At 39.7% G+C, this 12596-nt stretch overlaps 1 protein-coding gene across 3 annotated transcripts in view; it reads left to right on the forward strand.

Moving 5' to 3' along the window:
• SGK3 (serum/glucocorticoid regulated kinase family member 3) overlaps positions 1 to 12596 on the forward strand; it is a 137705-nt gene that overhangs the window by 66765 nt on the left and 58344 nt on the right. For 2 of the 3 annotated variants that reach the window (XM_036998072.2, XM_017677326.3), the window contains exons 2-3: positions 4003 to 4220; positions 8779 to 8862. In XM_036998072.2, coding sequence (XP_036853967.2) covers positions 4143 to 4220; positions 8779 to 8862 — 162 coding nt within the window. In that variant the 5' untranslated portion in view covers positions 4003 to 4142. The remainder of the gene's footprint in view (positions 1 to 4002; positions 4221 to 8778; positions 8863 to 12596) is intronic. The other variant, XM_073229608.1, reaches the window with a different exon arrangement.

Raw genomic sequence — 12596 nt, forward strand, 5'->3', positions numbered from 1 at the left:
GCCTTCTCTTGGAGCGGGCCCCAGTAAAAACTGACAGCCTCATTGATTACCCAGGATTAGATCAGAGAGCAAATACATGCAAATATGAAGCTTTCCAGTTGTTTTCTTTTCTTAGTGGAGAGGGTACAAGAGTAACCAATTTCTCTCTCTTTAGATGGAACTATAGAAACCACCAATGTGGTAAATTCCTGAACTTCCATGGATTTGATCTTCATCCTCTGGTTTATATGTCTTACAATGGTGTTCTGAGTACTTGCTACTTCTTGTTCACCAGATTCAGTTAACATGTCATTAACATGAGAATCAATCTGTGCATTACTGAGATGATCAAAGCCCCTTCAGACTATATTGTGATAGTGCAGAAATAACCGTCAGGTAAGGCAATGAAGGTGTACTTCCATTTCTCCCACTTGATGACAGATTGCATCTCCTTGTCCTTCCTGATAACAATAGGAAAAAAAACATTTGCCAGGCCAGGAGTTGTTTACCAGGTAGCAGGGGTTAGTTACACTGTTTCTCTAGCAGAGAGTATCATATCTCGAACTGCAGTGGTCATCAGCCTCACCATCTAATGTACTTCATGATGATCCATAGTCATGTTCCAAGGCAAGTTAAATGGGGATATAATGGGACACAGTGCCCCTGCATGCTTCAAGGTTTCGATAGTGGTACTGATTTCTGAGCTTCCTCCAGGAACATGGTAATAGTTTTTGTTTTACTTTCTTTGTTGGAGAATTGGGAGAGTTCCAAGGGTTTCTTCATAACCCTTTTTCATAATGGTTTTTATGATATGGGACAGGCAACCAAGGTGGAGATTTGGCCAGTTGCTATTTCCATTAAAATTCTGGGACTAGGGAAATAACCACAGGTGGGTGTGCGGTTCAGTTGGACTCACCATGAGATGCCAGGGCTGACTTCATCCATCACCTCTTCTTTGGAATGAGATGAGCACTCTCGTGGACCGTATTTTGGGTCTCCAGGAATTAGTGTCATTTCAGAGCTAGGATTACACATTTCTCTTTACCCTTGTGAACAGTCACCCTTGTGAATGGCTTCCGGTCCCTTTTGGAGATGATCTGGAGAAAGATTGGTGGGATACACTTGTGCCCATGTACAGGGTCACAGCAATATTAGTTATAGTCCTTTGTGGTCTAGCATCCATTGAATGTACTCCCATATACACTCCTCAGGCTCCTGCTGGTAAAAATTGTTGAAATTTTGCAAAAGTTTTGGTATAAAGGCAGTCTCCTCCCAGATGAGGCTTTGAACGTCCTTCTGGGTTCTTTTGGGATTGAACTCACATTAGACAATGAAGGGTGGTGGGAATAGGGAATGAGGAGAAAATTGACATCCCTTTGTGAAGGGGTTTTATTACTGGGAGGTTGGGAGGCTCGGTCTCCCCAAAGGGATGAAGGTTGCTGCTTTCCGCAGGATATTCAGCTGATTTTGGATTTCAGCATTCTCAGCCTCATTTGTGTCTGCCCAAGTGTCTGCATCCATAGGATCACTCTTGTTTCTAGCCATTGCCCTCATGTTAGCATAAAATCCTTCACATGGTTGCATGTTTAATTGGTTCTGCAATGCTTACCATCAAATCCTAGGCTTGATCTTTAGTCCTGTCAGCTTAGCAGCTGCAAAAGAAAAAAGTCCTTTGTAACAGCCATAGATTTTTCCACCCCTCTATTTGGGAATCCATGGCTTTCAGTTTGCACTTCGCTTTGTGCACATTCTCAAAGACAACCAGAAGCAGTCCCAGCCTGTGTCACAACTTCTGAAATCAGCATTTCCGTCATCTTGCCCACCACCTGCACTCTATCCTGTGACAACATGGGAGGAAATTAGAGTGATCATGATATCACTCACTGTATGCCAGATTATCAGTTTCCCATCCACCCCCTTTACAGGAAGGTTTTCAGAGCAATCATCAAAACGTGCATTCCATTTTGGGAAGGTCTTTTTCCTGGGGTCATTCTTGGTACCAATTACTGCATGGGTCACACAACGCATTCAAAATAATTGAAGGGAATCTGACAAAGGGACTATTAACTAATCTGTTGTGGACAGGGCTAAGAAAACCAGCAGGGCATGGCAAAACACCCCTTCTACTAACAATGTTCAGAAGCCATTACTACTCCCATGCCTTCAGCTGTAGCTGTGGGAGAGGAGTCACCTGGTAGGAGCTATGGACTTAGGTAGGGAAACCATTGTCAGAAAGGGAGGAGCAGGGGGAATAAATACCTTAGTATCTCGCTCCTACCCTTCCAGTGCCCTGCATTGGCTGAATCCACCCAGAAGGCAGAGGGCTGCCTCAGTTTGAGATCTACAGAGGTCCACCTTCTGGGCATGTGGCAGGGTGGAGAAAGGGTGGTATTGGATCTGAAGAAAAAATGGAGACTCGCGCAATTGCCTGACTGGATCTCTGGCCCACCTTGAGTGCTGTCTGTGCTCAGCTGCCTCTGTACTTGCAGCCTTAGGTGTCCCCTGGGCACCTTGTATGAAACAACTTAAGCAACTTATCCTGCCTCTCAGCTCTTTGCCCCTCATTTAATCCTGATGCTACTTAATACCATATCATATTGTCCCTTCTAAAGTGAAGGCCTGTGAAGTTCTGCAGTTCTCCTGTGGGCCATGCATAGTAAGATACAGACAGACATTCAAGCTCATACATCATACAGTACAAGCAGGACCTGCTCCCCTTCTCCCCTGGGCCCCACATTCTCAAGGGACAGGTGTGGAAAGTGTAGCACCATAACCATCACCCTGTCACCCTCTTGTTATTTTTGCTGTGAGGTGGAGAAGGATGGGCTGCTGTGGGTCCTGGGCAAGACTAGCAATCTGTCTGCCTTAGAAGAGCTCTGGCTTCCACCTGCTATGGCTCTGGCTCTTTAGCAACAGAGTGCTCTGTGACTGGAGGTCAAGACTCGGAGCAGGTGGTTGCCGTGCTCCAGTGGGGTCTGGAAGAGCTGCTTTTTGCGGGTTTTAGGTGTTCTGGTTTATAGACAAATGCTGCCCCCTGAGCTTAGGAGGGGACCAGTTACTTTCCATGTTTTCTAACAACTGATTTAGCTACATATAAATCCTTCCTGCTTTTCTAGCAGTAAATTCAAGAAAGGAGGTTTTGAATCATTTCAAAGGAAGCACTCTTATAATCAGTTAAAACTCATTATGCCTGAATATTCAGTGCTTGCTGGTAGATACTTGAAATCATTACTTGAATATCATTTATTTACAGTTATTAGATCTGTTAGAGTGACTTCCTGAAAGTAACCACCAGGGGACACTGGTAAGCTAACTCTTTAAAAGGTGTTATTTGGTGTAGTGGAGAGTCCTTGCTGCTGTGTTTAGCAAAAGTGACATCAGCATGATTATCTTAAGTCCTTTGTCCATGGGTGCAATGATAATATTAATGTAATTGTATTTGTTCTGTATGAAGATCTAGTGTAATACCTCTGACCAGTGGTCCGGTGCATAAGAATAATCCAGTTGTTAAAATACAGCATAGCACAGTGGTTAAGAGTTGGAACTGTCTATCCAGACAGCTTGAGTTCAAATCCAGGGCAGGCAAATCTTAACCTCTCTGTGTCTCAGTTGCCTCATTTGTAAAATGGGTTAATAGTTACCTACATATAGGATCCTAATCAGAAGCAAGCTTCACCTCTTCATCTTGATTCAAGAAGTCTGAAAACCACACTTTGAAAAACCCTGCTCTGAATCCATCACAGTAGAGCCCTCTTCAGGGAAAGTTATCCCTTAGTCCACATGAACTGTGGTGTATATGCTCCTGAATTGCTTAGTAGTAAGGAAGGTAGATGGGATGCAGATGTTTGTGGGTTAGATATGATAGGAACATAACAAACTAAATCTGTAACCTGGGCTGAGACTTAGGATCAAAAGTAAATTCCTTCCAGAATAAGTATGAAATGGGTCCTATATACAAGGAATGACAAATCATGGTATTTTGAAGTTGTTTTGCTAATTAGTTTTTTTTTTCTGTTGGTTAAGGTTGCATGATGGAATTTGGACATTACCTCAAGAGGTTTTATGTTTTGGATTAGCTAATTGTGTTTGTCCTCTGCTGACTATTTCTTCGGAGTCATATTTTTGGTGTCCTTTTGAGGCATTAAACCCAAAGGGATTATACCATGGACTACAAGGAGAGCTGCCCAAGTGTAAGCATTCCCAGCTCTGATGAACACAGAGAGAAAAAGAAGAGGTTTACTGTAAGTATGTAACATAAAGCATATGGGAAAAAATTGAATATAGAGACTGTTTCCATCTTTGTTTTTGTTCTTACTTAGCCTAGAAGGTCCTCCCCCATACTTCCACATATCCAAATTTTACTTATCTTTCAGGTGATAAATCCTCCTCAGCCTTGCCTGTGTGCTGTAACAGAATACAGTTTCCTTTTCAGGGAAGATTTTTGTCTGTTTACCAATCTCCTTGGAGAAAGCCTGTGAAACTTCCTGATAGACCCTCTTACCAGAAAATGTGCACACCTGGATACAACACAAGCATATGATTTTGTGTATACTGTCAGGGGTTTACTGGACTCAAGAGGTCATTGATCCCATGTTAAGAATAACTGTCTTGAAACTTCCACAGTATCTTTCTTAATGACATTGATCATTTTCTTCTTTAATGTAAAAAATAATAATTCAGTATTTTTTTTCACCTTAAAGGCAAAGGCCATTTCTGATTTTACTTTTTATTATCATGGTGTCTACTACAGAACTTTATAAAGAAAAAGCACAATGATTATTTGCTGAATCAGTATTCAGGGATTATTAGAGAATAGTCATTTTTCTATAGGGTAATGAAACACCATATTTAGTTTCAATATTCCTGTTAGTATATACAGAGATCTCCCGTCCTTTTCCCCCTGAAAAAATGTCATTTATCTTGTCTATAAGGATGACCTACCTGGTCTTCCTTGTAAACCCTCTTCCACTAAATAGTATGAAGAAATTTATTTAACCCAATTCTGTTTAACACTTAGTTTGAGCTGTAGTTTAAAGAGTTCTTTCAAGTAAAAACGCCCAGGCTGTCTTCATTCTGCTGTCTCTTATTTGAACACACACACTCCTTTTCCACCTTGGCGTCATGGTTTATAGGAGGAGAGGTGTTCTATTTCATTGTGTTTGAGTTGACTGACCTCATAGGAGCCTGGTAAAGGCTCATGCATTCTTGTCATCCCTCCAACTCTTCACCATTCCAGGTGTGGCATGACTGGTCTGGCAGACATCCAGCTGTAACTGACGTGATCCAGCTCTGGGCATTTTGTTGGCACCCGTTGCTGGCATCTGCAGTTGATAAACTGGCTTGCGATCTGTTCGTTGTTGACTTAGCTGGAATGGTGGTGACTGTCTGCTGACTCAGCTTCTCCCTGGCTGTCCATGGCTGTAGAGTCCACTGAGGCTCTGACATTTCCTTTGCCTGGTCCTGACTCAAGTGGTCTACCCCAGCCTCTGACCAGGGGGTCACCTGGTCCTTGCCATGACAACTGACTTTCAACTCAGAGTCCGTGTCACATGGGAATTGAGGAAAGCTGGAATTAAACTAAATAAGCCCCTTGACCCCTTCAATCTGCCTCCTTAACTAGATGGTGCTGGGACCCCTATGTGGTAGTTTTCTACCAAAGTCTCAGAAAAGGAGTGGGAACAGCCCTTCTGTCCTCTGTTCTTCCTTCCTTAATAAGCATATCTGCACATCCCATACTAAAGCTAGAGCAGAGAGATTGCAGTGTGTGCCTGGCCATTTACCTCCCCTCAGTCTCTATGTTGCAGTGACATCTTAAGCATTATTCATCTTTTCCACATTTGTATAAGTAAATTTTAGAGATGTCACATTGGTGATAAACAAGAGGTCAGTATACCCTGGATATAATAGTGGAGTGTGTGAAAGCTTTCCTTCCATCCCTTTGGGCATTTCTGTCCTTCAAGGGCATAACCTCCTGCCAAGTTTGATGGAAGCTTATGCATAGCATATAATAGAAAGTAGGTTAGTTCAGGTGTCCTTTTATGTTTTAGCTTAGAGCTATTTCCATGTCTTCTGTGAAAAGGTCAGGGAGGCCTATAGCATCACTCTTCCCCAGCTATTCTCAGAGTGTTCCCTGAGTTCTTAAAGGCCCTATCCAAATCACCTTGTTCATTTACTTCCTTCAGATTCTCAAATGTTGCCTTCTTAGGGAATCTTTCTCTGACCTTCCTATATGAATTAATACCTTCACACCCTCCTTACCCCTTTTACTACTCTCTTTCCTGCTTGCCTTTAACTTTTTATAAGCAGTTATCACCCCTTCACACATTTCATATTTATTTACGTGTACCTTCCCTGATTAGAATGCAGGAATTGTCCTCACTATTATTTCACTAGTACAGTACAGAGAGATGGCTGTTCATTAAGTGTTTGTTTACTTGATGTTGGATGGAAAGTAGCACTAAGTTCACACGTTAGTTAGTGATCAGTACAGTGCTGTCCTCAGGAAATGTGGCTGTAGTCAGTACAGACAGACCCCACCCTGCCTGACACAGACTCTGTGTTCAGCTTCAGCAAGTCCAAATGCCTATACTGTACTTGGGAATAAAAACAGACATTGTATTACTGACTTTAATATTTTTATACTCCAGTTCTCATATAAGTCTTTTATATACCTCTATACTACAAAGCTTCTAACAGAGAAATGCATTTCGTTCTAGGATGTCTTGACTTAAGCCAAGTCTAAAGTATACATTCATTTATCCGCTTTTTGAGTTTTTGTTTTATGCCAGATGCTCTTCTAGGCATTGGGGATACAGTGGGTAGCAAGAATGACAGCCTTTGCTCTCAAGGAACTTGCATTCCTTGAGACAGAAATAAGGAAATATATTTTTTTAAAAACTAAGATAATTTTGGGTTGTAATAAATATTGTGCAACTTTATGTAAAATGAAATATTTTTTTAAATTTGAAGTTTTTTTGGCCTATTGGTGTTTTACTTAATAAGCCTGTGTTCACTAATCATACTGCTAATGAATAACTTCACAGGCTTTATCTTAGTTCCTATAAATATATTTGCAGCAGAGCTGTTTCAGCTTGGAACCTAGGCTTGGGTACTGTCTTAGCTGTTCCTGGGTAACCACAGCAGGCCACCTTAGCACATCAGGAAGTCAGCACAAATAATTCAAGAAGCTCACAATCATATAAACCTGTTTCCCATCCTTTTGTAGCAGTCCTGCCTCCAGGCCTGTCTGTCCCAGAATGCTACATGAGAGAAATCTGTAGCCTAGTCTTAGAACATGTCTCACTTCCTGGGCACCTTGACAAGGCTCCTTATCCTCTACTTCTGCACCCTCTCCGTGCGAGCAGTATCATCGTACAAACAATTTGACATCTTACGCCTAATAGCTTCCTCTGAGATAACCTGATGTCTTCTTCCTTAAGACTCTTCTTAAGGAAGAATTACACATCCGGTAGCTCATGAAGGGTGTGTGGATACTCTTTTCTCTCAGTCTAAGTGACTTATCACTTACCCAGGTGACTGATAACAGTGACCTTACTCATCTTCCAGGTGAGACCTTATCCCCTCTCTCACAGAGGAATATGGCTTTAAGTTCTGGGACCCCTCTCACTGTGGGCCTGCTAATGTGACCACATCTGAAGTACTACAGAATTCATGCACTGTCATCATACACAATATGAGGGAGATGCTCTCCTCACATATTCTCTAACTAGGAACCTGAGAGTGTAGCTTACCAATCTTTCACAGGAAAGAATAATTTATATTTACTTGTATGCCTTTATTCTAAAATAAACCTGCCTTACTCAAAGTTGTCTCACAGACTATGGACAGTTCTTTTGTAAACCCCAAAGCAACTCATACCTCTTTCTCCTAGTCTTCACTGAAAAATAAAGGCATTGATAACCCAAGCCATATATTAAAGAGCCTTTCCTCATATACCTAGATTCTTGTTATTTTTCTCTTTAGAAATGATACCAGACCTTTGGGATCCCAAACTGTTTTCTCTACATAGTATGTTAGATTATACTCTGAGTATTCTGTGGGATGAATTATGGGGGTTAATTCTATACTTTATCTTTTGGTGATTTGTTACTGGTTCTGGTGCATGGAGGGCTGGAAGATTTAGATTTTAGGCTCACAGGTCTGTGAACTTAGGCAATTACTTTTTTTGGGCCATCATTTCCTCATATATACATACAGTAGGGGTAGTATGCTTACTTCATGGGGTTGTTGACTATAGTTATATTAAATTATGTATATATACATGTAAGATGGTAATAGGAAATCTGAGGATAGATTCTTAGCTGAAAAATACTGTGTAAAAGATGACCTGGATGGACAACTTGTAATAACTGAGTCTTTACTATGGGTTATGACACTTTTGAAAATATTTTATAATTTCAGGGTAATGGTTACTGCTGGGGAAGAAGACAGGAGAATGGTGTCAATTGAATCTATACTGTTTTATTCTTGGAAAAAAATCTGAAACAAAAATGGCAAAATGGTAGAATTCAGAGGATCAAATAATGAGTACACAGGTGTTCACTATGCTATTCTCTGAAAATCATAGAAATACTTCTTAACATTTAAAAAATAAATACCACCTTTTGGACAAGTAAAATAAGTTTTAGTTGGCCTACTTGTATATCTGGGAGACGTAATACATAAACATGAATGTCTAATATTAGTTTCATGAGTGTGGAATCAGGTCATGTACATATTTAAATGTTTAATGGGTTATTTTGCAGTCAGATTTAATTATGTTATTTTTTTGTCTCTCAGGTTTATAAAGTTCTGGTCTCAGTGGGCAGGAGTGAGTGGTTTGTCTTCAGGAGATATGCAGAGTTTGATAAACTTTATAATACTGTAAGTAGTAGTCTACAAGATTTTTATTTAAAACAAAATACCTGAAAAGGCTAAAAAATAAGAGATTTATTTGAATGATGAAATAATACTTTTTATCAGACAAGCTAAAAAGGATAGGAGTTTTGTCAAAAGCATGTGAACCTTGGGATTCTTACAAAAAAGGGTGGAGAGAGAGAGGACTGTTGAGAAGTTCCAGATAAACTATTGAAGATATGAAAACTAGATGTGTAGTTTAAACATTTTTTATTTTAATAAATTTTATTTTTAATGCCATAGAATATTAGAAATAAATTCTTTCTACCTACCCTGTGAATAATTGTTAATCTTGTTAATTTCATGGTTAAATTGCTCATCTATTAGCTGTAGGTCTGGAAGTCTGTCGTAAGCCTATCTTCCATAGTTTCATTCTTAGAGATAAGTCTTAGCTTCTAACATCCAACACAACTGAAGTGAATGTTGATTTTCAAAAATTCTGACAGTTATCTGGTTAGGGCTGAGATCTAAGAGATCATTAATTACTTAAATAACTGAAACCTGTTTTTTTATATTCATAATTCAGATATTAAATATTATTCTTAATTCAGTGTTTTCAGTTGCAAACACTTTATAAAGGAAGAAGCAAGAACACCATAGTCATTGTAACACGTCAGGCCACATCTTATGCAAGGACCAGTTTTGGTGGAGACATTGCCTTTCAGGTCAAACATGCATTAGGAAGCCAAAAAACACTGCCTGAGTTGGTCATTATAGACCCCAGATTATTAAGTAACTCTGGGTTGCAAAGTTTGCTTCAGTTAAAAAAAACCAACTATGCCTCAAATTGACAAATTTAAATTTCTTCTGCTCTCCTTAAGAACAAATGGGAATATTCTTTTGTCATTTTTTAATAAATGGTAGGTTATTAGGCGTCCTTCAGAAAAAATTGCTTCATATTTAAAAAGTTAGTTTTTCAATTTTATTAATCCTGTCTCTTTATGTTAAAAACAGGGTGAGATACATATGTCAGTTGGTGGGTTATCATTGTTAAGATGTTTCAAATATGGAGGAAATTAATCTATCTCAATTAAGAGACAAATTATTTTCTAAATGGGCCAGAATGAAGCAAATGTTGTCTAGCTACATTACTTACTATGTTTTATTTTTTATTTTTTTATTTTGGTATCATTAATCTACAATTACATGAGGAATATTATGTTTACTAGACTCACCCCCCATTACTAAGTCCCCCACACATACCCCATTACAGTCTCTGTCCATCAGCATTGTAAGATGTTATAGAGTCACTACTTGTCTTCTCTGTGTTGTACAGCCCTCCTGTGCCCCCCCTCATTATAAATGCTAATCATAAAGCCCCCTTTCTCCCCTGCTTCTCTTATCCCTCCTTTCCCAACCATCCTCCCCAGTCCCTTTCTCTTTGGTAATTGTTAGTCCATTCTTGGGTTCTGTGAGTCTGCTGCTGCTTTGCTCCTTCAGTTTTTTCTTGTTCTTATACTCCACTGATGAGTGAAGTCATTTGATACTTGTCTTTCTCCACGTGGCTTATTTCACTGAGCATAATACCCTCTAGCTCCATCCATGTCATTGCAAATGGTAGGATTTGTTTTCTTCTTATGGCTGAATAATACTCCATTGTGTATATGTACCACATCTTCTTTATCCATTCATCTACTGATGGACACTTAGGTTGCTTCCATTTCTTGGCTATTGTAAATAGTGCTGAAATAAACATAGGAGTGCAACTGTCTTTTTCAAACTGGGCTGCTGCCTTCTTAGGGTAAATTCCTAGGAATGAAATTCCTGGGTCAAATGGTATGTCTATTTTGAGCTTTTTGAGGAACCTCCATATTGCTTTCCACAATGGTTGAACTAATTTACATTCCCACCAGCAGTGTTGGAGGGTTCCCCTTTCTCCACAACCTCACCAACATTTGTTGTTCTTTGTCTTTTGGATGGTGTCTCTTACTGGTGTGAGTTAATATCTCATTGTGGTTTTAATTTGCATTTCTCTGATTACTAGCAATGTGGAGCATCTTTTCATGTATCTGTTGGCCATCTGAATTTCTTCTTTGGAGAACTGTCTGTTCAGCTCCTCTGCCCATTTTTTAATTGGATTATTTGTTTTCTGCTTGTTGAGGTGCATGAGCTCTTTATATATTTTGGATGTCAACCCTTTACCAGATCTGCCATTTATGAATATGTTCTCCCATACTATAGTATGCCTTTTTGTTCTATTGGTGATGGATTGTTTTTTTTTTTTAATTAAAAATGTTCGTCTTTATTTTTCTGTAGAACTTTATAGGGATTTTTTTGTTGTTATCATTAATCTACAATTACATGCAGAACATTATGTTTACTAGGCTCCCCCCTTCACCAAGTCCCCCCTATAATCCCCATTACAATCACTGTCCATCAGCTTAGTAACATGCTGTAGAATCACTACTTGTCTTCTCTGTGTTCTACAGCTCTCCCCATGCCCCACCCCCCACATTATACACGCTAATTGTAATGCACCCTTTCTTTTTCCCACCCCCCCACCCATCCCTCCCTAGTCCCTTATCCCTCCCTTCCCACCCATCCTCCCTAGTCCCTTTCCCTTTGGTAACTGTTAGACCCTTCTTGGGTTCTGTGATTCTGCTGCTGTTTTGTTCCTTGAGTTTTTCTTTGTTCTTATACTCCACATATGAGTGAAATCATTTGGTACTTGTCTTTCTCTGCATGGCTTATTTCACTGAGCATAATACCCTCTAGCTCCATCCATGTTGTTGCAAATGGTAGGATTTGTTTTCTTCTTATGGCTGAATAATATTCCATTGTGTATATGTACCACCTCTTCTTTATCCATTCATCTACTGATGGACACTTAGGTTGCTTCCATTTCTTGGCTATTGTAAATAGTGCTGAAATAAACATAGGAGTGCAACTGTCTTTTTCAAACTGGGCTGCTGCTTCTTAGGGTAAATTCCTAGGAGTGGAATTCCTGGGTCAAATGGTATGTCTATTTTGAGCTTTTTGAGTAACATCCATACTGCTTTCCACAATGGTTGAACTAGTTTACATTCCCACCAGCAGTGTTGGGGGGTTCCCCTTCTCTGCAACCTCGCCAACATTTGTTGCTGTTTGTCTTTTGGATGGTGGTGATCCTTACTGGTGTGAGGTGATATCTCATTGGGTTTTAATTTGCATTTCTCTGATGACTAGCAATGTGGAGCATCTTTTCTTGTTTCTGTTGCCCATCTGAATTTCTTCTTTGGAGAACTGTCTTTTCAGCTCCTCTGCCCATTTTTTAATTGTATTATTTGCCTTTTGTTTGTTCAGGTGCGTGAGCTCTTTATATATTTTGGATATCAACCCTTTATTGGATCTGTCATTTATGAATATATTCTCCCATACTATAGGGTACCGTTTTGTTCTATTGATGGTGTCCTTTGCTGTACAGAAGCTTTTCAGCTTGATATAGTCCCACTTGTTCATTTTTGCTTTTGTTTTCCTTGCCCTGGGAGATATGTTCATGAAGAAGTCACTCAAGTTTATGTCCAAGAGATTTTTGCCTATGTTTTTTCCTAAGAGTTTTATGGTTTCATGACTTACATTCAGGTCGTTGATCCATTTTGAATTTACTTTTGTGTATGGGGTTAGACAGTGATCCAGTTTCACTCTCTTACATGTAGCTGTCCAGTTTTGCCAGCACCATCTGTTGAAGAGACTGTCATTTCCCCATTGTATGTCCATGGCTC

This window comes from Manis javanica, chromosome 2, assembly GCF_040802235.1.
Source record: "Manis javanica isolate MJ-LG chromosome 2, MJ_LKY, whole genome shotgun sequence".
NCBI classification, from domain to species: domain Eukaryota; kingdom Metazoa; phylum Chordata; class Mammalia; order Pholidota; family Manidae; genus Manis; species Manis javanica.